The 23,320-nt window shown below is 52.5% G+C and overlaps 1 protein-coding gene across 4 annotated transcripts in view; it reads right to left on the bottom strand.

Annotated features, from left to right (window-relative positions):
- Nucleotides 1-22,717, bottom strand: part of NECTIN2 (nectin cell adhesion molecule 2) — a 43,317-nt gene extending 20,600 nt beyond the window's left edge. For all 4 annotated transcript variants that reach the window (XM_005589550.5, XM_065535630.2, XM_074023873.1 and 1 more), the window contains exons 1-2: nt 22,395-22,717; nt 2,808-3,197 (exon numbers count right to left, since the gene is read on the bottom strand). In XM_005589550.5, the coding sequence (XP_005589607.2) occupies nt 2,808-3,197; nt 22,395-22,482 (478 nt within the window). In that variant the 5' untranslated portion in view covers nt 22,483-22,717. The remainder of the gene's footprint in view (nt 1-2,807; nt 3,198-22,394) is intronic.
- Between the last annotated feature and the right edge of the window lie 603 nt (nt 22,718-23,320).

Raw genomic sequence — 23,320 nt, 5'->3', positions numbered from 1 at the left:
AGGAGACAGCTGTCCTTTGTGTTATGGGAAACAACTGTGGTCTCATGTGTCACTGGAAAGGGAAGTGTTTACTCAAGGACAGCACAGGGTGACCTTTCAGACGCTCTGGGCTGAGAAGGGGGAAGAAAAGGACATCCAGAGTGATGTGGCTTCTGGGAAGTTGCCTAGGGAAGGTGGGCTCCCAGGGGACTTCCAAGATTTAAAGAAACAGCATTTGTAGCTGGATGTGGTGACTCATGCCTGTAGTCCCAGCTACGCAGGAGGCGGAGGTAGGAGGATCCCTTGAGCCCAGGATTACAGGTGTGAGCCACTGCGTCGGGCCTGGGACTCTTCTCTGATCCTGCTTCCCCCTCAATCCATGGGCGAGCCCAGCACCTACTATCTCCTAAAAACACCTTTCATTGCCGCCCGCTTCCCTCTGCCCCCACTGCCTCATCCATCTTCCCAGCAATGCCTCCTCTTGCCTCTCTTCCCAGCTCCCTTCTACCTCCGTCCACTCCTCCAATCGCTTGTCACACAAATGCCAGTCATTTTTTCCAATCTCAAATGTCTGACCAGATCTCTCCTGTGGCTTGACGCCTCCCATGGCTCTTAACCATACTGAGGGCGTAGCGTAGTCCAGCCTCCTCGCCTCCACCTGTGAAGCTCGTGTAATGTGGCCCCGCTGAGGGTCACTCAAGCCCTTGCCTATCCTCCCCAGCCTCCTTTCCATTCCTGGAACATGCCCAGCTCCCAGCTCACGCCTACCTCCCAGCTTTTTCTGCCCGTGCCCCTCTGCTGTGCCCGAAGGTGGGCTCCTTCTCAGACTCCAGACTTGACTAAGACGCCTTCCCTGCACATCCTATCTCAATGAGGCCAAGGTGTCCCCTACTTCTAAACCATTACTTCCCGCCTGGACTGGACTTGTTTTAAGATAGGGTCTCATTCTGTTGTCCAGGATGAAGTGCAGTAGTACAATCAGTTCCCTGCAGCCTCATCCTCCTGGGCTCAGGTGATCCTCCCACCTCAGCCTCTCAAGTAGCTGAAATTACAGGTATGAGTCAGGTGATCCTCCCACCTCAGCCTCTCGAGTAACTGAAATTACAGATGTGAGTCACTGAGCCTGGTTAATTAAAACAACTTTTTTTTTTTCCTGGCTGGGAGCAGTGGCTCACGCCTGTAATCCCAGCACTTTGAGAGGCCCAGGCAGATGGATCACCTGAGGTCAGGAGTTCAAGACCAGCCTGGTCAACAAGGCGAAACCCCATCTCTACTAAAAATACAAAAAAAATTAGCCAGGCGTGGTGGTGGGAGCCTGTAATCCCAGCTACTCAGGAGGCTGAGGCAGGAGAATTGCTTGAACCTGGGAGGTGAAGGTTGCTGTGAGCTGAGATCGCGCCACTCCACTCCAGCCTAGGCAACAAGAGCGAACCTCTGTCTCAAAAAAAAAAAGAAAAAAATTTTTGTCATTGAGACAAGAGTCTTACTATGTTGCCTAGGATGGTCTCAAATTACTAGGCTCAAGGGATCCTCCCACCTCGGCCTCCCTGAGTGCTGGGGTTATGGGCGTGAGCCACAGCACCCAGCCCGGCCTGGACTTTTGCAGTTGCCTTACCCTGTGGTTTTGCAGCTCCCATCCTTTCCCCTCCCAACAGAGCCAGGAAGAGCTGGTGAGAACTCAAGCCAGATCAAACCTCTCTGCTGCTAAGAACAGAGCTTATCTACAGCTTACTACAGCTCTTGTCCTCCCTGGGCAAAAGCCAAAGCCTTCTCACAGTCCACAAGGCTTTTGCCAACCTATCCCCATCCTCTCCTTGACTTTGTTGCTTCCTACTTTCCCCCACTCATATGCCTCCAGCCACACTGACTTCCTTCCTGGCCCTCAAATACTCCAGGTATTCCTGTCTCAGGGCCTTTGTACTTGCCATTCCCTCTGCCTGGAATGCTCTTCCCTTAGATACCCACAGGGCTCTTCCTCTCCTAGCTTCTGCCTAAATATTCCCAGACCTCCTTAGCTAGAATTCCAACTTGGCCCCCTCCAACTTCCACAGCCCCTTTAACTGCTTTACTCTTTTATTTATTTATTAGAGATAGGGTCGCACTTTGTCACCTAGGCTGGAGTGTAGTGGCATGATCACAGCTCACCTCAGCCTCAAATTCCTGGTCTCAAGTGATCCTCCCACCTCAGCTTCCCAAGTAGCTGGGGCCACATCTGCGCACCACCATGGGCTCAATCTACCTGCCTCGGCCTCCCAAAGTGCTTGGATTATAGGCGTGAGCCACCACGCCCAACCTCAATACTTTTTTTTTTTTTTTTTAGATTGAGTCTCGCTCTGTCACCCAGACTGGAGTGCAGTGGCACACTCTCGGCTCACTGCGACTTCTGCCTCCTGGGTTCAAGCGATTCTCCTGACTCAGCCTCCTGAGTAGCTGGAATTATAAGCGCAGGCCACCACACCCCGCTAATTTTTGTATTTTTCATAGAGACAGGGTTTCACCATGTTGGCCAGGCTGGTCTTGAACTCCTGACCTAAGGCGATCTGCCCATCTCGGCCTTCCAAAGTGCTGGGATTACAGGGGTGGGCCACCGCGCCCAGCCAATACTTATTTTTTTGTTTTTTTCCAAGAATGCCTGGTTGCCTGCTGCATCCTCAGCACACAGTAAAGCATCTGGCACATGGTAGATGCTTAATGAACATTTGCTGATGGATGGAAACCCAGAGAAAGCGAACCTCGCAGCTGAAGCCAAGAGAGAAACTGACCCGCAAGGGGATGCTTCCACACCGTGGCCCTCCCCCCTCCTTGCCTCCCGCCCTTACCCTGCTCACCTATGACTCTGAGCCAGGTCATCCCTCGGACGGACCCCTTGGGGAAGGTGGCAAACTCGCAGGTGTAGTTGCCTTCGTCCTCCACCGTGAGCCCGCGGAGGGCCAGCGTGGCGTCCTGGAGCTCCGCCTCTGTGTCTTGCCTAGTGCTCTGCTTGGCAGAGACGAAGGACAGCCGCTGGCTGCCGGGCTTCGGGCTGGGGAAGCTGGGACCCATCTTAGGGTGGAAGGCGGCCACATTCTGGTGGTCTGGAGGTGCATCTGGGCGCTGCCAGGTCACCAGGGAGATGTACAGTCCAGGAACAGGTGGCAGCAGGTGGCACGGCAGCTCCACGGTGCCCCCGAGCTGGCCTCGCACCTCGGGTAGTACTTGAACTCGCACATCCTGGGCTCCTGGGCAGAGAGGACAGAGAGTGAAGAAGTCGGGTGGGGGAGGAACCCAGACACCTCCAGGCAGGGCTACCACAAAGGGGGCCCCACGGGAAATGCAGGCTCCATATGTAATGCAGGCAGCTTTGCAGCATCCTGATTCTGAAAAAGTCACCTGGAAAAGACATTTTAGGGAAGACTAAAATGACTATTCTATTATATTACTACGACACGTACTATGAAGTCATATTACGTATGATTTTGGAATTGCTGTTCATATTCCTAGGTGTGATAATTAAACTGTGGCTATGCACATTATTTTTCCCAGAAGATATGAAGTCGCAGTGTCATGATTTCAAGTTACTCGTAAATGGTTCAGCAAAAAACAAAATATGTCACCCATTGTTAAGGGGGTCTAGGTGGGGAGGGTGAGGGAGGCTCCAGGCCATTCTTTTTTTGTTTTTGAGACAGAGTCTTGCTCTATCGCCCAGGCTGGAGTGCAGTGGCGTGATCTCAGCTCACTGCAAGCTCTGCCTCCCGGGTTCACACCGTTCTCCTGTCTCAGCCTCCCGAGTAGCTGGGACTACAGGCACCTGCCACCATGCCTGGCTAGTTTTTTTCTTTTTTGTATTTTTAGTAGAGACGGGGTTTCACCGTGTTAGCCAGGATGGTCTCAATCTCCTGACCTTGTGATCTGCTTGCCTCAGCCTCCCAAAGTGCTGGGATTAAAGGCGTGAGCCACCGTGCCCAACCACCAGGCCATTCTTCTTACCTACACTTGTATGTTTAAAAGTTGACATGATGGCCAGGGTGGTGGCTCAAGACTTTAATCTCAGCACTTTGGGAAGCCAAGGTGGGAGGAATGCTTGAGCCTAAGAGTTCAAGATCGGCCTGGGCAATAGAGTGAGACCCTGCCTTTAAAATTAAAAAACAAAATAAATCAATAAAAATTTTATTTTCTTTAAACTAAATTTTGTTTTCCTCAGACAGGGTCTCACTTTCACCCAGGCTGGAATGCAGTGGGCAACTCAGCTCACTGCAGCCTCGACCTCCCAGGTTCAGGCTGGGACTACAGGCGTGCACCACCACACCTGGCTAATTTGTAATTTTTTTTTGGTAGAGACAATGTCTCGCTATGTTGCCCAGGCTGGTCTTGAACTCCTGGACTCAAGTGATCCTCCCACCTCAGCCTCCCAAAGTGCTGGGATTATAGGCGTGAGCCACTGCACCCGGCCCACCCCAAAATTTTCATAAAATGTTTTTTTTTTTGAGTGGGGAGGAATCATCTGAAAATAGATCAATTAAAAAAATTTTTCATACAATACATTTTAAAACATTTAAAGGCTGAGTATAATCTTCATCACCCCCCTCAGTAATATACTTTCTCTCACCTTCCTATGAAACCTACAGCCCTCCCTATATAGTATTTTTTTCCCAAGTTCCTTTCTTTTTTTTTGAGACCGAGTCTCGCTGTGTTGCCCAGCCTGGAGTGCAGTCGTGCAATCTTGGTCACTGTAACCTCCACCCCCGGTTCAAGGGATTCTTGTGCCTCAGCCTCCCGAGTAGCTGGGATTACAGGCGACCGCCACCATGTCCAGCTAATTTTTGTATTTTTAGTAGAGACAGGGTTTCACCATGTTGGCCAGACTGGTCTTGAACTCCTGACCTCAGGTGATCCGTTCCCCCTTGGCCCTAAGTTTCTATTTTTTATTAAAATAAAAATTTAAAAAGTATTATATTTTTAGCAGGTGCGAGTGCCGGTTTCTTACTTACATATATTGCGTTGAGGTGAAGTCTGGGCTTTTAGCGTATCCATCACCTGAATAGCAAACATTGTACCCAACAGTTAATTTTTCTTTTTCTTTTTATAGGGTCTCACTCTGTCTCCCAGGCTGAAGTACAGTGGCACGATCCTGGCTCACTGCAACCTGAGTGGCTGGGACTGCAGGCATGCGCCACCAATGCCTGGCTAATTTTTTATTTTGTAGAGACAGGGTTTTGCCATGTTGCCCAGTCTGGTCTCAAACTCCTGAACTCAAAGCGAGCAGCCCGCCTGATCCTCCCACAGTGCTGGGATTATAGGCATGCACCAATGCACCTGACCTCCAACAGTTAATTTTTCTTTTTTTGAGACGGAGTCTTGCACTGTTGCCTGGGCTGGAGTGCAGTGGTGTGATCTCGGCTCACTGCAACCTCCACCTTCCAACTTCAAGCGATTCTCCTGCCTCAGCCTCCCGAGTAGCTGGGATTACAGGCACACGCTACCACGTCCGGCTAATTTTTTAATATTTTTAATAGAGATGGGGTTTCACTATGTTGGCCAGGCTGGCCTCGAACATCTGACCTCATGATCCACCTGCCTCGGCCTCCCAAAGTGCTGGGATTATAGGCGTGCGCCACCGTGCCCAGCCTCCAACAGTTAATTTTTCAACCCTCACCCCTTTCCCTCCCTCCCACCTTTTGTAGTCTCCACTGTCCATTATTCCAATCTTTGTGTCCATGTATATTTGCTGTTTAGCTTCCACTTATAAGTGAGAACATGTGGTATTTTGACTTTCTATTTCACTTAGGATAATGGCCTCTAGTTCCATCCGTGTTGGTGCAAAAAACATGATTCCATCCTTTTTTATGGCTGTGTACTATTCCATGATAGATATGTACCACATTTTCTTTCTTTTTTTTTATTGTAAGTTCCAGGGTACATGTGCAGGATGTGCAGGTTTCTTACGTAGGTAAACATGTGCCATGGTGGTTTGCTGCACCTATCAACCCATCACCTAGGTAGTAAACCGAACATGCATTTGCTATTTTTCCTAATGGTCTCCCTTTCCCTACCCACCCCCGCAACCCCACTGCAACAGGCCCAGTGTGTGCTGTTCCCCTCCCCATGTCCATGTGTTCTCATTGTGCAGCTCCCACTTATAAGTGAGAACATGTGGTCGTTGGTTTTCTGTTCCTATGTTAGTTGCTAAGGATAATGGCTTCCAGCGCCATCCATGTCCCTGCAAAGGACATGATCCTGTTCCTTTTTATGGCTGTGTAGTATTCCGCGGTATATATATGTACATAATCTTTATCCAGTCTATCCATGATGGGCATTTGGATTGAGTCCATGTCTTTGCTATTATGAATAGTCCTGCAATGAACATACACATGCATGTATCTTTGTAATATAACGACTTACATTCTTTTGGGTATATATCCAGTAAAGGATTGCTAAGTCAAATGGTATTTCTGGTTCTAGATCTTTGAGGAATTGTCATACCGTCTTCATAACGGTTCAACTAATTTACATTCCCACTAGCAGTGTAAAAGTATTCCTATTTCTCCACAGCCTTGCCTGCATCAGTTGTTTCTTGACTTTTTTTTTTTTTTTTTTGAGACAGAGTCTCACTCTGTCGCCCAGGCTGGATGGAGTGTAGTGGCACGATCTCGGCACACTGCAAGCACACTTGGAACCCCTCCTGGGTTCACGCCATTCTCCTGCCTCAGCCTTCTCCGTAGCTGGGACTACAGGTGCTCGCCACTATGCCCAGCTAATTTTTTGTATTTTTAGTAGAGACAGGGTTTTACCTTGTTAGCCAGGATGGTCTTGATCTCCTGACCTTGTGATCCGCCCGCCTCGGCCTCCCAAAGTGCTGGTATTACAGGCGTGAGCCACCACGCCCAGCCTTTTGACTTTCTTTGAGACAGAGTCTAACTCTGTTGCCCGGGCTGGAGTGCAGTGGCATGATCTCAGCTCACTGCAACCTCCACCTCCTGGGTTCAAGTGATTCTCCTGCCTCAGCCGACAGAGTAGCTGGGATTACATGTGCCTGCCACCACACCCAGCTAATTTTTGTATTTATTGTAGAGACAGGGTTTCACTGTGTTGGCCAGGCTGGTCTCGAACTCCTGACCTTGTGATCCACCTGCCTCGGCCTCCCAAAGTGCTGGGATTAAAAGAGTGAGCCACTGCGCCTGGCTGTTTCTTGACTTTCTAATAATGGCCATTCTGACTGGTGTGAGATGGTATCTCACTGTTGTTTCGATATGCATTTCTCAATGGTCAGTGATGTTGAGCTTTTTTTTCATATGTTTGTTGGTTACACGAATGTCTTCTTTTGAGAAGTGTCTGTTCATGTCCTTTATCCACTTTTTAAGGTTTTTTTTTCTTGTAAATTTGTTTAAGTTCCTTGTAGCTTCTGGATGTTAGACCTTTGTCAGATTGATAGATTGCAAAAATGTTCTCCCACTCTGTAGGTTGTCTGTTCACTCTGAGGATAGTTTCTTTGGCTGTGCAGAAGCTCTTTGGTTTAATTAGATCCCATTTGTCAATGTTTGCTTTTGCTGCATTGCTTTTGGCAATTTCATCATGAAATCTTTGTAGATATAGACCACATTTTCTTTATCCTCCATTCATCGATAGACACTTAGGTTGATTCCATATCTTTGCTATTGTGAACAGTGCTGCAATAAATATACAAGTGCAGGTGGATATAATGGATATAATGATGTCTTTTCCTTTGGGAGGATACTCAGTGGAATCCTGGACCGAATGGTAGTTCTATTTTTAGTTATTTGAGAAATCTCCATGCTGTTTTCCATACAGGCTGTACTAATTTACATTCCCATCAACAGTGGGTAAGTGGTCCCTTTACTCTGAATCCTCGCCAGCATCTGTTGTTTTTAGACTTTTTAGTAACAGACATTCTGACTGGGGTGAGATGGCACCTCATTGTAGTTTAAATTTGCATTTCTCTGATGATTAGTGATGTTGAGCATTTTTTCATATGTTTGTTGGCTGCCTGTATGTCTTCTTTAGAAAAATGTCTCTTCAGGTCCTTTGCTCATTTTTTACGTAGGTTTTTTTTTTTTTCTTACACTACACAATTCACCCATTTAAAGTATACAATTAAGGCTGGGTGCAGTGGTTCACATCTGTAATTCCAGCACTTTGGGAGACCGAAGCCGGTGGGACACTTGAGGTCAGGAGTTCAAGACAAGCCTGGCCAACATGGTGAAACCCTGTCTCTACTAAAAATATAAAAATTAGCCAGATGTGTTCACTTGAACCCAGGAGGCGGAGGTTGCACTGAGCCGAGATTGCGCCACTGCACTCCAGCTTGGGTGACAAAGGGAGACTCTGTCTCAAAAAAAGAAAAAAAGATATAATTTTTTAAATAAAAAAAATACAGTACAATTCAGTGGCTTTAAGTATATTTGGAGTTTTACATCTGTTACTATAATCAGTTTTAGGGTATGATTTTTTGAGACAGGATCTCACTCTGTCCAGGCTGGCGGGCAATGGTGCGATTTCTGCTCACTGCAAACTCTGTCTCTGGAGCTGAAGTGATCCCCCCACCTCAGCCCCCCAAGCAGCTGAGACTACAGGTGCGAGCCACAAAACCTGGCTAATTTTGTATTTTTTGTAGAGATGAGGATTCACCATATTGCTTAGGCTGGTCTTAAACTCCTGAGCTCAAGCGATCCACCTGCCTCAGCCTCCCAAATTGTTAGGATTATGAGCATGAGCCACTGCACCTGGCCTGGGCATTTTTATAATTCCCATAAGTAACCCCTTTACCCATTAAGCAGTCACTTCCCATTCCCCCAGCCACGAATTGACTTTCTGTCTCTGTAGATGTGCCTGTTCTGGACATTTCATGTAACAGACTATGCAGCCTTTGTGTCTGGCTTCTTTCACTTGGCATCCTGTTTTCCAGGTTCATCCATCTGTAACACGTGTTGGTGCTTCACTCTTCTTTAAGGCTCAATAATATTCCACTGGAGGGACGGACCACATTTTGTTTATCTATTCAGCCGCTGATGGGCATTTAGGTTGTTTCGACTTTTTGGCTCTGCTTAATAAAGCTACTGGGATCATGCGAGTTCAAGTTTTATTTATTTATTTATTTTTGTAGACGGAGTCTCGCTCTGTCGCCCAGGCTGGAGTGCAGTGAGCTGAGCAAGCTCCGCCTGCTGGGTTTACGCCATTCTCCTGCCTCAGCCTCCCGAGTAGCTGGGACTACAGGCGCCCGCCACCTCGCCCGGCTAGTTTTTTGTATTTTTTAGTAGAGACGGGGTTTCAACGTATTAGCCAAGATGGTCTCGATCTCCGGACCTCGTGATCCGCCCGTCTCGGCCTCCCAAAGTGCTGGGATTACAGGCTTGAGCCACCGCGCCCGGCCAATTTTTTTTTTTTTTTTTTTTTTTTTTTCTTTTTTGAGACGGAGTCTCGCTCTGTCTCCCAGGCTGGAGTGCAGTGGCGCCATCTAGGCTCACTGCAAGCTCTGCCTCCCGGGTTCGCGCCATTCTCCTGCCTCAGGTGCTGGCCACCATGCCCGGCTAAGTTTTTGTATTTTTAGTAGAGACGGGGTTTCACCCGGTTAGCCAGGATGGGCTCTATTTCCTGACCTTGTGATCCGCCCGCCTCGGCCTCGCAAAGTGCTGGGATTACAGGCGTGAGTCACCGCGCCCGGCCACGAGTTCAAGTTTTTATGTGGACGCATGTTTGCAATTCTCACCCTGTCCTTTCATTTCTCAGCCATCCTAAGTGTTTCTTGTCACCTTTTTATTTTTCTGGAGATGGAGTCTTGCTCTGTTGCCTAGGTTGGCCCGATCTCAGCTCACTGCAACCTCCGCCTCTTGGGTTCAAGCGATTCTCCTGCCTCAGCCTCCTGAGTAGCTGGGATTACAGGTGCGAGCTACCATGTCTGGCTAATCTTTGTATTTTTAGTGGAGACCAGATTTCACCATGTTGGTCAGGCTGCTCTCAAACTCCTGACCTCAGGTGATCCATCTGCCTCAGCCTCCCAAAGTGCTGGGATTACAGGCGTGAGCCACTGCGCGTGGCCCATGTTTTCTCACTTTTAATATAAACGAGAACAAGAACAAATCTTCCTCTGCTCTGCACGGCGGTACAGCATGGCGACTGAGTGGCCCACAGTTCATGGGTTTGAATCCTGCTCTGCACGGCGGTACAGCATGGCGACTGAGTGGCCCACAGTTCGTGGGTTTGAATCCTGGCTCTGCGATCTTGTGCAGGTCACTTAACGTCTCTGTGCCTCAGTTTCCACAGCTGTAAAATGAGGTTAATAATAGTGCCTGCGTCCCAAGGGCTGTTATAAAGATTAAAGAATAGCTGTGGAACACTCAGCATAGAGCCCCAGGAAATGAGAGGTCAGTGCTTGCTGAGTAAACATAGGGAGCTCAGTTTAATTACAGGTGGCCTTGGCACTCAGCCTCCAGGCCAGGAAAAGCCCAGGGCACAAGACTCATTTCGAGGGCCAGCGCCACTGCCCAGCTCTGTCTGAGGGAGATGGGCCATGGAGGCGGTGAAAAGGCCCTGGCGTCACACACACAGGAACCCGAGGGAAGACAACCCTAATGAGTAACCCTAATGAGCGGTCGCTGGTGGAAGGCAGTCCCCTTGGGTGGGGATAAGCCGAGGATCTTTGGGTAAGAAGTCATCAGTGAATTATAGCAATACGAGAAAGGAAATTAAAAATAAAATAAGGCCAGGTGCGGTGGCTCACACCTGTAATCCCAGCACTTTGGGAGGCCGAGGCAGGAGGCTCACTTGGGGCCAGGAGTTCGAGACCAGCCTGGCCAACATGGTGAAGCCCCGTCTATACCAAAAATACAAAAATTAGCTGGACGTGGTGGCAGGCACCTGTAATCCCAGCTACTCAGGAGGCTAAGGTGGGAGAATCGCTTGAACCCGGGAGGTGGAGGTTGCAGTGAGCTGAGATCATGCCACTGCACTCCAGCCCGGGCAACAGAGTTAGACTCTGTCTCAAAGAAAGTCAAAAGGCTGGGCGTGGTGGCTCACGCCTGTAATACCAGCACTTTGAGAGGCTGAGGCAGGAGGATCACCTGAGGGCAGGAGTTCAAGACCAGCCTGGCCAACATGGTGAAGCCCCGTCTATACCAAAAATACAAAAATTAGCTGGACGTGGTGGTGGGCCCCTATATTCCCAGCTACTTGGGAGGCTGAGGAAGGGGAATCGCTTGAACCCAGAGACCTCACCACTGCACTCCAGCGTGGGCGATAGAATGAGACCCTGCCTACCTTAAAAGAAAAAATTTAAATTAAAAAAAAGATAATTAAAAAAGAAAAAGCCATCAGCAAAGACCGAAGTGTGACATAAATACATCATCTCCACACAAGTCCCACAACTCAAACTCAGGTGGGTCACTTGGGGGAAAAATGAGGCTTTTCCAGTCCAGAGGGGCCACCCCCACCCACCTTGAGAAAAGAAAAATAGCTCAGATCAGTCTGAACTATGCGAAATGTATCAGGCCCAGGGAGACTGTACAGGGAATAGGGGACTTTGGTCACACACCTCCTCCACCCATGCCCGGGGCAGTGGTTCCTACCCAGCTGCCCTCCCCATTAGCTTCTTGTTCCTGGAATTTGTGATACAATAGCCAATCAATACCTCCTGTTATCTTTTTTTCAGATCCAGACCTGCAGATACCTTATCCTATTTTAATGTAAATTCTTGGTTAACAATTTAGGAACTCTCTCTTCTTTGGTCCTTAAAAATCCACTTGCAGACTGGGTGTGGTGGCTCACGCCTGTAATCCCAGCACTTTGGGAGGCCGAGGCAGGCAGATTGCCTGAGGTCAGGGGTTTGAGACCAGCCTGGCCAACATGGCGAAATCCCGTCTCTACTAAAAATATAAACATTAGCCGGGCATGGTGGTGCGTGCCTGTAACACCAGCTATTGGGGGGCTGAGGAAGAAGGATCGCTTGAACCTGGGAGGTGGAGGTTATAGTGAGCAGAGATTGTGCCACTGCACTCTAGCCTGGGCAACAGAGAGAGACTCCATCTCAAAAAAAAAAAAAAAAATAGCTGGGCAAGGTGGCTAGGGCCTGTAGTCCCAGCTACTAGGGAGGCTGTGGCAGGAGGATCACTCAAGGCTGAGAGCCCAAGAAACTGATGCTGCAGTGAGCCATGATCACACTGCACTCCAGACTGAGTGACAGAGTGAGACCCTGTCTCACAAAGAAAAAAGTCCACTTGTAATTACAGCTAGTCAAAGGGTTTATTCGGAGCAACTCGAATCCACACTCCCGGGTGGCCATCCTCAAGCTTTAGGCTTCAATAAACTCTGTACTTAATCATATTTTCTGAATCTCATTATTTAAGGCTGACACCCTTTCCAGCTGGCAACCTTGTTTCCAAGCCCAACTTCCTCCATCCATAAAATGGGGATGTTTCAGCCTCCCTCCAGGGTCCCTGTGACAGTTCCATGGAAGGACTTGCTCATGGGGGATCTTCACGGGGCTTGGCCCAGGTGAGCAGAGCAGTGGCGGTCAGCCTCCTGTTGCAGGCCAGATCTGGCTGTGGCGCATGTTTGCTTTGGCCCACAGAGTGTTATTTCAGATGGGAAGTAGCGGCCCACACAGAAAGGCCTGGAGATTGCTGTCTAAAGCACCAGACAGAAGTCCGGATACGTGGCTCCTGGGAGCAACAGCTGACTGGGGCTGAGGAAGGACAACCCCCCTCCCACAGGGCACTCCCTTCCGGCTCTACTCAAAATACAAAAATTAACCGGGTGTGGTGACACACACCTGTAATCCCAGCTACTCGGGAAGGTTGAGGCAGAGTTATCACCCAGGTGCTGCGACTTCTCACCCGCCTGGCCCCCAGAGACACTGAGGTTGGAATCAGGGTTGTTAAGGGCTCTGGCCCCTTCCTAGTTGGGCAAGCAGGGAAGGCCACTCAATGAGGGTCAAGGAAAGCCATTTGGGCCTGTGTGAACTGCAGAGACAGCAAAGTAGGCTGGGGCCTAGGAGGTTAGCTTCCTCTTTGCGGTAAGTGGGAGCCGTTGAGGGTTCTTCAAATGGAGAATGACTTTGCTTCTTCCAAAGAGGTCTGAGGGGAAGGTGGTGGGCTGAGCAGAAATAGATGACCAGACAGCAAAATGACACAAAAAAGGTGGCAGTGAAAAGAACAAGAGGTTAAGACTGAGACTGAGCGTTGGGGAGGAAGATAACAGGTCTTAGGATTTATTTTTTTGAGACAGAGTCTTTCTCGCTGTATCACCCAGGCCAGAGTGCAGTGACGCCATCTTGGCTCACTGCAACCTCTGCCTCCCGGGTTCAAGCAATTCTGCCTCAACCTCCTGAGTAGCTGGGATTACAGGTGTGTGTCACCACACTCGGTTAATTTTTGTATTTTGAGTAGAGACGGGGTTTCACCATCTTGGCCAGGCTGGCCTTGAACTCCTGACCTCAGGTGATCCGCCCACTTTAGCCTCCCAAAGTGCTGGGATTACAGGCGTGAGCCACTGTGCCTCACCAGGATTTAAAATTTTAAAATGGAAGGGATTTGGTAGTAGGGAGAGAGGGAGGGATCAGGAAAAGGCAGAACCTGGAAGAATCTGGCCATTCTTTCACATCTTATAGGTCAAATCCAAAAAACTAATAGTTACTCAACAAACAGATCCTGGGTGCTAGAGGGTCTGCCCTCTCCAGCCCCGAGGTTTGTCTGTGTTATCCCCTACTGTATCCCCAGCACCTACAACAGGGCCTAGCATATAGTAGGTGCTCAATAAACACTGCCAAGTGAATGAATGGCATCTGAGCACTACTGGCTTTGGAGGATTAAAACAAAAAAACCACTTTAGGCTGGGGGCGATGGCTCATGCCTGTAATCCCAGAACTTTGGGAAATCAAGGTGGGTGGATCACTTGAGGCCAGGAGTTCGAGACCAGCCTGGCCGACATGGTGAAACCCTGTCTCTATTAAATATACAAAAATTAGCTGCATGCCTGTAATTCCAGCTATTTTAGGGAGAGTCGTTTGAACTCAGGAGGTGGAGGTTGCTGTGAGCCGAGAATGGGCCACTGCACTCCAGCCTGGGTGGCAGAGTGAGGACCCTGTCTCAAACAAACCCACCACTTTTAACTTCTTGTGGGGCACACTCCTCGGAGGGTTCTTTTACCCCCAGATACTCCACCTCAGCTGCCACCTCCTCTCCCCTCCCTGGCTGGCTGCTCTTCCGCCCTTTCACCCTTTTATGTTTTCTGTCTGCATAGTGCTTCTCACCATCTCACACACTAGATATGTCACATCCTCCTGGAAACCGACTGCCAGTGCCATGAGGGCAGGGATCTTCTGTCTGTTTTGCTCACACCTGTACCCTCAGCATCTACAAGAGAGATTGGTACCTAGTAGATGTTCAATATTTGCTGAATGAATGAATGAACCAAGCTCTAAAATCCCATTGCTGCCAGGTGCAATGGCTCACGCCTGTAATCCCAGCACTTTGGGAGGCCCAGGCAGGCAGATCACCTGAGGTCAGGAGTTTGAGAACAGCCTGACCAACATGGTGAAACTAAAATACAAAAAATCTACTAAAAATACAAAACTTAGCCGGGCATGGTGGCGGGTCCCCGTAATCCCAGCTATTCGGGAGGCTGAGGCAGGAGAATCACTTGAACCTAGCAGGCAGAGGCTGTATTGAGCTGAGATTATAGCACTGCACTCCAGCCTGGGGGACAGAGGGAGATTCTGTCTCAAAAAAAAAAAAAAAAAAAAGGGCCAGGCGCGGTGACTCATGCCTGTAATCCCAGCACTTTGGGAGGTCGAGGCGGGCGGATCACAAGGTCAGGAGGGCTAACACGGTGCAATCCCATCTCTATTAAAAATACAAAAATTAGCCGGGCAAGGTGGTGGGCACCTATAGTCCCAGCTACTCGGGAGGCTGAGGCAGGAGAATGGTGTGAACCTGGGAGGCAGAGCTTGCAGTGAGCCGAGATCGCGCCACTGTACTCCAGCCTAGGCGACAGAGCGAGACTCTGTATCCAAAAAAAAAAAAAAATCCTATTGCTGTAAGTTCCCCATTCTGAGTTTCTAATTCCAAATGAATGAACAGGATAGTTCAGGCCCTGTGGGGTTAACAGTCCTTTTTTTTTTTTTTTTTTGAGATAGGATCTCACTCCGTTGCTCAGGGTGGAGTGCAGTGGTGTGATCTCAGCGTGCTGCATGCAGCCTCAACCTCCTGGGCTCAAGCAATCCTCCCACGTCAGCCTTCGGAGTAGTTGGGACTACAGGCGGGCACCACCATACTTGACTAATTAAACAAAAATCTATTTTGTAGAAAGGGGGTTTCACTGTTTGTTGCCCAGGCTGTTCTCAAACTCCTGGACTCAAGCAATTCCTCTTGCCTTGGCTTCCCAAAGTGCTTGGATTACAGGCGTGAGCCACCGCGTCCTGCCTACAGTCCATTTTTAAGGCATTTTCACCTCTTTCTCTCTCACACAAAATGGACTTGTGATAGATCACAAGCAATCTATCAGGAAACCCTGACACCTCCTTTTTTTGAAATTTATCTATTTAGACCACCTCTGACGCCTCCCCAGTCCCTGCCCTGGTCTAATCCACTGCCACTTCCCACCTGGAGGACTGCAGTTGTCCTTGTGGTCTGTTCCTATGCACAGCCAGAGGGATCCCGCTAGAAACTGCAGCAGAACACGCCCTCCTGCACAGAGCCCTCAGGAAACAAGCTCAAGTCTTTTCTGTGTTTTTTCTTTTCTTTTCTTTTTTTTTTTTTTTTTGAGACAGAGTGTTGCTCTGTCTGCGTCTCCTGCCTTAGCCTCCTAAGTAGCTGGGATTACAGGTGCCCGCTACCATGTCTCAAAAAAAAAAAAAAAAAAAGAAAGAAAGAAAGAAAAAACCCTACAGGCCGGGTGCAGTGGCTCACCTGAGCTCAGGAGACCAGCCTGGGCAACACAGTAAAAGCCCGTCTCTACTAAAAATACAAAAATTAGCTGGGCAGTGTGACACCAACCTGTAATCCCAACTACTTGGGAGGCTGAGGCACGAGAATCGCTTGAACCTGGGAGGCGGAGGTTGCAGTGAGCTGAGATGGTGTCACTGTACCAGCTTGGATGACAGAGTGAGACAGTGAGACACTTGCCAGCTTGGGCAACAGAGTGAGACTCTCGTCTCAAAGAAAAAAAAAAAAAGAGAAAGAGCCCTCAGTGGGGCAGGGGTCTGGGGGAAGAGGCGCCACGATCAGGGCAGGGGCTATGGGGATGGAGGAGGGCTAGACTGGAAACACTCAGAACTTGGAATGGGAGAGCGGGACCAGCGGTGAGGGTGACAGGGAGAAGCTGGGAGGGTAGGGACTTGGAGGCTGACAGGCTGTAGAGGTAAGGGGGACAGGGGTGAGGGCCGCTGCCCAGACGCTCTGTGTGTCAGGTGGGGGCAAGGGAGATACAGCCAGGAGGATGGCCGGCCTGGAGTGAGCCCCCACCGTCCAGCACACTGCTAGGCAGGGGCTGTGCCGTGAACTTGGCCAGGACATGGCCAGCACCATAGCTGGGGGACTGTGGCCATGGGAACACCAGCCTCCCTCAGTGTCACTGGGCAAGCCAGACTGGTGACAGCTTCATGAGGTGTGAGCTGGGTCCCCAGATACACTTCCTCTCCCTGTGGACTGCACCTGCAGGCTTCCTGTGGTGGCAGAGTGGAGGCTGTCCAGGGCGTGGTGTGAGCCCATGGGAGAACTATGGGGACAGACACAGCTTGAGACCCCGAGATCCATAGGTGGGTAGGCCAAGGCAGCGAGGAGGGTGCAGAGTGACTTATGGAACCCTGGAGGAGAGGCTGGGGGCTTGGACTCCCGGGCCTGAGAAAGGAGGGGGCTGGGCGCCTGGATTCCTGGGTCTGAGGGAGGAGGAGCTAGAGGCCTAGACTCCTGGGTCTGAGGGAGGAGGGGACTGAAGCTGGACCCCTGGGTCTGAGGGAGGAGAGATGGTGGCCTGGACTCCTGGGTCTCATGGAGGAGGGGCTGGGGCCTAGACTCCTGGGTCTGAGGGAGGAGGGATGGTGGCCTGGACTCCTGGGTCTGAGGGAGGAGGGATGGGGGCCTGGACTCCTGGGTCGGAGGGAGGAGGGGCTGGGGGCCTGGACTCCTGGGTCTGAGGGAGGAGGGATGCAGGCCTGGACTCCTGGGTCTGAGGGAGGAGGGATGCAGGCCTGGACTCCTGGGTCTGAGGGAGGAGGGATGGGGGCCTGGACTCCTGGGTCTGCGAGAGGAGGGGCTGGGACCTGGGCTCCTGGGTCTGAGGGAGGCGGGGCCTGAGGCTGGACACCTGGGTCTATGGGAGGAGAAGTTGGGCTCTTGGACTCCTGCGTGGCTGGCTCCCCAGGGCCTGGCTTCCCCCACAGATCTATAAAGCACAGCGACCCACCTTCCTATGGCAAGGCGCGTTGGGACTAGAGCAGACCCTTGAAGGCCAGAGGCTTTGAGTACTGGCCTCAGCTGCTGCCTCAGCTACCTTGTTAGTTAATTAATTACATTAAATTAATCACAGTGCCCACCCCCCACAGCGGAAATCCGGGAGCTGGTTTGGGGGGTGAGCAGCGGCTGTAGCAGCCAGGATGTAGGGCTGTCTGCGCCTGGATTTCTGCAGCTGCCCCCTGGCCTCTAATCTGTGTGTTTTGTTTTGTTTTTTGAGATAGGATCTTGCTTTGTTGCCCAGGGTGGAGTACAGTGGTGTGATCTCAGCTCACTGCAGCTTCAACCTTCCTGGCTCATGCGGATCCTCCCACTTCAGCCTTCCAAGTAGCTGGGACTATAGGCGCACACCATCACCTTTGGCTAATTTTTAAACTTTTTGCAGAGACAGAATTTCGCCATGTTGCCCAGGCTGGTCTTGAACTCCTGAGCTCAAGTGATCCACCTGCCTGGGCTTCCTAGAGTGCTGGGATTACAGGCGCAAGCCACCGTGCCCGGCTTCTTGAAAGTCTTTTAATGGTCTCCCTGCTGTCTCTTAGCGTCTCTTATCTGTGTCTTCCAGGGTCTCTTCTATCTCTGTGTCTGCCACCGTGCCCGGCTTCTGGAAAGTCTTTTTTTTTTTTTTTTTTTTTTTTGAGACGGAGTCTAGCTCTGTTGCCCAGGCTGGAGTGCAGTGGCCGGATCTCAGCTCACTGCAAGCCCCGCCTCCCGGGTTCACGCCATTCTCCTGCCTCAGCCTCCTGAGTAGCTGGGAGTACAGGCGCCCGCCACCTCGCCCGGCTAATTTTTTTTTGTATTTTAGTAGAGACGGGGTTTCACCGTGTTAGCCAGGATGGTCTCGATCTCCTGAACTCGTGATCCGCCCGTCTCGGCCTCCCAAAGTGCTGGGATTACAGGCTTGAGCCACCGCGCCCGGCCCTTGAAAGTCTTTTAATGGTCTCCCTGCTGTCTCTTAGCGTCTCTTATCTGTGTCCTCCAGGGTCTCTTCTCTCTCTCTCTGTGTCTAGTTCTTAGGGTCCCTGTCCCTCTGTGTCTCGAATTCCCAGGGTCTCTCTTGGGATCTCTGTTACTGTTTTCTCTTTTGAGACAGCATCTTGCTCTGTGGCCCAGGCTGGAATGCAGTAGTGCAATCAGGGCTCACTGCAGCCTTGAACTCGGTTCAGGGATTCTCCTGCGTCAGCCTCCCAAAGTGCTGGAATTACTGGTATGAGCCACTGTGCCTGGCCTCTGTCACTCTTATCCGTGTCTCCCAGAGTCTCTGGTCTCCGCTCTGTGCCTCTCATATTCTCTGTCTCTTTGTAATGGCTTTATTAAGACATTATTCCCATACTATACAATCTACCCATTTAAAGTGTACAGTTCAGTGGCTTTTGTATATTCAGAGTTTGCCATCCAACACTCGAGCAATTATAGAACATTTTCATTAGCCCAAGAAGATACCCCGTCCCCCTTAGTCACTCTCTTCCTCTTTCCTCTGTATGTCTGACATTTCTGGTCTCTTTCTCTGTCTGGGTCTCCCTATCTCTGGAACCTGGCTCTCTGCCTTGATTCCTGGGGCTCTCCTCTCCCAAGACTTCTGGTCTACGTCTCTAAGAGTGTCTGTTTCTGTCTCTGACCGTGGGGTCTCCCTGCCTCCGGGGTCTCCAGTGCCCTGTCTCCCCACACCTTCTCACAGCCTGGCCCATCTCGCTGGGCCCCCACTTCTCCTCCCCTTCCTGCTCCATTTGTCAGCATTGCTGGGACATTAAAAATGTAACAGCATCCCAGGCAGGGGCGGGGGAGCTGGCCCATGTGCCCAGCTCCTTGTCCCCAGCTCCCTGTCCCTCCTGTGTTCATCACTCCCTGTGGCCCCCACATATCGCTGGCCTTGAGGCCCCCTTTACACTGACCTCCCTGGGTCACGGCACCTCTGCTCTTCCACAGCTGGAGTCTTTGGGGCTCCCTGCCTGTCACCAAACCCCTTTCCTTTTGTTGTCCCTGCCTTCATCTGGTATCTATGTCTATCTCCCTTCCCCCACCCTCCTCTGTCCCAGTCCCATTCCAGTGTCTTTCCGCCTCATCCTGTGATGGTATTTCACCTCCCCTCCATCCTCCGGTTCCATTCCTAGATGTGTCTCTGACCCCATTCCTAAATCTGTGTCTGACCGCTTCCCTCTACTGGCCTCTGTCACCATCCTTGTAGCTCCAGCCTCTCTATATACCCACCCCCCCACTTCTCTGGCCAGTCCCCCTTCCCTAATGAGAGGAGACAGCCAGGCTGCTGTCCCTCTGCTCCCCTCCCCCTCCACTACATGGGGCTGCCTGGCGGACATGGACACATGGATGGGCAGGGAAGGAAGCTGGGGGAGGGGAGCCGGCCCAGCTGGGGGCCCAGGTGGTGCACCCACATTCCTTGAGGAGGCCAAGCGGTGAAGGCAGTGCAGCTAGAGAGGTATACAGAGAAGGATGGAGAGGAGAGAGAGAGATGGAGGGGAAGAGAGAAAGAGCTTGGAGAGGGATGGAGAAAGAGAGGGTGAGAAACGAAGAGAGATGAAGAGGGGGAAAGAAAGTGAGGGAATGAGGAAAACAGCGAGGAGGAGGGGAGAGAGAGATTTGGAGTGAGCACGTGCCAGTAAGCCAGCCAGCAGACCACAGAGGCGAAGGATGGGGGGGGTGGTCAGGAAAAGGGTCGATAGCTCCTTCCCCAGGTGCTAAGAGCTTTCACAGGGAATCAGTGGGGCCTTGGAGCCTTCCGGATGGTCCGCAGGGAACGGATTGTTATCTCAGTTTTTTTTACCAGGGAGGAAATGGAAACTCAGAGGCACTTCCTGGAGCCCACCCAGTGAGGGGCTCTGAAGAACCGGAGCCCGGCTTCCCCGGGACCTGCTGTGAGACCTTGAGAAGCCAGCTTGCCTTTGCTGAGCCTGTTTCCTCATCTGTAAGATGGAAACAGAAACAGGACCTGTCTCCCAGGGCAAGCTGGAGCCTTCCGTGAGATCATGCACCAAGCCAACAGTAGGTTCAGGGTCTGGTGGGTTCGGAGAATTCACCCAGAGGTGCCAGTTCTGATCTTACCTCTCTATTTCTGCCTTAAGGGAGAGGCAAGGGATTGACGGGGAGTCCCCAGCTCTGGGTCAAAGCTGGGAGGCCAGTGAGAGCCATCCTGGGGCAAATGAGGCCAGAGAGGTGGCCGGGGTTCCCCCAAGATCCCCCTGAGCTCTTTTTTTTTTTTTTTTTTTTTTTTTGAGACGGAGTCTCGCTCTGTCGCCCAGGCTGGAGTGCAGTGGCCGGATCTCAGCTCACTGCAAGCTCCGCCTCCCGGGTTCACACCATTCTCCTGCCTCAGCCTCCCGAGTAGCTGGGACTACAGGCGCCCGCCACCTCGCCCGGCTAGTTTTTTGTATTTCTTAATAGAGACGGGGTTTCACCGTGTTAGCCAGGATGGTTTCGATCTCCTGACCTCGTGATCCGCCCGTCTCGGCCTTCCAAAGTGCTGGGATTACAGGCTTGAGCCACCGCGCCCGGCCCCCCCTGAGCTCTTTTCTGCGCAAACCCTCGGGAAAGTCTAGCATCCCAGAGTTTGTCGCTGGGAATACACAGCCGGGTCACCTGCAAGGGGCGGGGCCAGTGCCTCTTTCAAGGGTTCCCTCCCAGCCCCTCCCTCCCCAGGGGGGCCGCTCTCCTCCCCTAATGGGGTGGATGGAAGGACGCCAGGGGGTCCAAGGCATCCCAGTGGGAGGGACGGGGGGGGGGGGGGCGGGGGGGGAATAAGGGCGGCGGCTCCACTCGTCCACCTCCTGCTACGGCTCTGAGGACAAAGGCGCCACCAGAAGATAAATAAGGTCCCGAAACCGGGAGTCCGGAACACGGAGCCAGGAGCGCCCGCCCCGCCCCTCCCTGGCTCGGCGAGAGTGAAACCAGGAAAACTTCCCCGGCGACGTCTCCGTCGCCCCCGACCATTCACAGGGAAAGGGAGCGGGCTCGCAGCCTCTGGGACTCGGGGCCTCCCGTTCTATCCGGGACTCAGGCGACTGAGACTCCAGCCTCAAGACAGAGCCTTCGACCCTTGATCATATCTGGAGCCCAAGAGACGGGAACCGCAGCTCGCACTTCTATTGGATCTCAGAAGACGTTCCTCTGCCCACAATTAAGTCTGAAGCTCACGCTATCGAGTCTCCTGTCCCCCCAGTTCTGCCGGGAACCCAGAAAACGAAGCCCCCTGCCCACAATTAAATCCAGAATCTACAAGTTTGATCCTCTCTCGCCCCCAGTTTTACCTATATCCCAGTTAGACGTAGCGCCTAGCCTCCATTCTACCAGGGACCCAGAAGACGGAGCCCCTGGCCCCTGATTTTTCTGGAGTCCACGGAGTCAGAGCCCCCAACTCCCTGAGGTTTGGGGTTGGAGCTCCGAGCTCAGGCCCTTCCCACTAAGTCGCTAGAACTCTTATCCTTCGCCCTCCAAGGGACCCGAATCAGGTCCCCTTGTCCTCAGTTCTCTCCGGGCCTCAGACGCCCAAGCCGAGAAGAAGGAAAAATGGGGGAGGGGGTGGTCTCGCCTCTTCCTCCAGACCCTACTGCGGGAGGTGGGGGGAACATTCCCCACATTCCTGAGACGGGTAGAGGAGATAGAGACCCAGATCCGGGGTGAACTGCTCGGCGCGGGGTGGGGAGGGGGCGCCAGGCCTTCCTCGGATTTAACTCTTTCGGCGCGGGAATCCGAGAAAGGGGGAGGCGGACAGACAAGCCGGCGTAGGATGGGCAGTTGGATTAAGAAGGATGGGGGTGGTGGTGAGAGAGATGCAGAGAGGAGGGGTCAGAGTCTCCTCGAGAGAATCGGACATGTAGGGGGTCGGAGTCGGGGGGGCCAGCCAGGAAGGGGACACGGGAGAGGGGGCTCGGGGAGCCGGGGGTGGGCGGGGAAGGTGCTCGGCTTCCCCAATTCGGAAGGTAAGGGAGGAGGGGGTCCGCGCGGGGGCAGGGGGCCGTCCGCTCGTCTCACCGGTTTTCCGGAGCAGCAGCAGCAGCAGCGGCCACAGCAGCGGCGTCGGCGGCGATCTCGACGGCAGGAGGGCAACGGCCCGGGCCATGGAGGGCCCGGGAGGGGACTGGGCCCGGGCGGAGGCCCGCGGGCCACTCTGTGGGGGCCGATAGGCTGGGCGGGCGAGTAGGTGCCTGTGGGGCTCCGGCTCCGGCTCCGGGCCGGTTCCCGCCGCGCTCTAGCCTCCCTGTTCTGCTCTCCCGGCCCAGCTCTCCCGCCCGGCTCGGCACCCCCGGCCCCTCGCTCAGCTCCGGCGGTTCGAACCCGCTGACGTCACAGGATCTACCCGCTGCTCCCCCGAGCCGAGTCGACCCCGGCTCCGGCCCCGCCCCCTCCTGGCGTTCTGACCCGCCCCCTGGATTCCACGCCTGTTCCTCCACGGGATTCCATTCTCGCTCCTCCCCAGGATTCTAAGGTCGCCCCTGCCACAGAATTCTGTCTCTGTCTGCTCCCAGCGATAAGCCACGCCCCCTAAGGTCTAGCCACGCCCCCTCTGCTCCGGAGTAGGTCCCGCGCCCCGCCCCCTGCCCCCAGCCTGCAGGCCGCCTCGCCAAGGTCTTGCCACGCCCCCTTAGGACCTTCCAGCCGACTCCGCCCCCGCGAAGCCCCGCCCCCACCAGCCCCGCCCCTCGCCCTAGCCTTAGTTCGCCCGGTCTCTTAGCTCAGTCCGTCCTGGCCTCAGTTCTGCCCACAGTTCGAATCTTGCCCTTTCTTGCCTGCCCGGGTCCTCTCACCACAGTTGCCTGACGCACGTGGGGCCTTACGGTCCTGACCCCACCACGTCCTGGTTGTGCGACCTCCCCGCAGGTCGCGCCCATCGCTCTGAGCCTGTCTCCCGTACCCTCGTGCGTTTCTAATCTTTGCCCTGGACTCTAGGTGTCGCTGCA

Source organism: Macaca fascicularis, chromosome 19 (assembly GCF_037993035.2).
Source record: "Macaca fascicularis isolate 582-1 chromosome 19, T2T-MFA8v1.1".
Lineage (NCBI taxonomy): Eukaryota > Metazoa > Chordata > Mammalia > Primates > Cercopithecidae > Macaca > Macaca fascicularis.
Note: the sequence above shows the minus strand (reverse complement) of the source record. Positions and strands in the feature narration are given on the sequence as shown.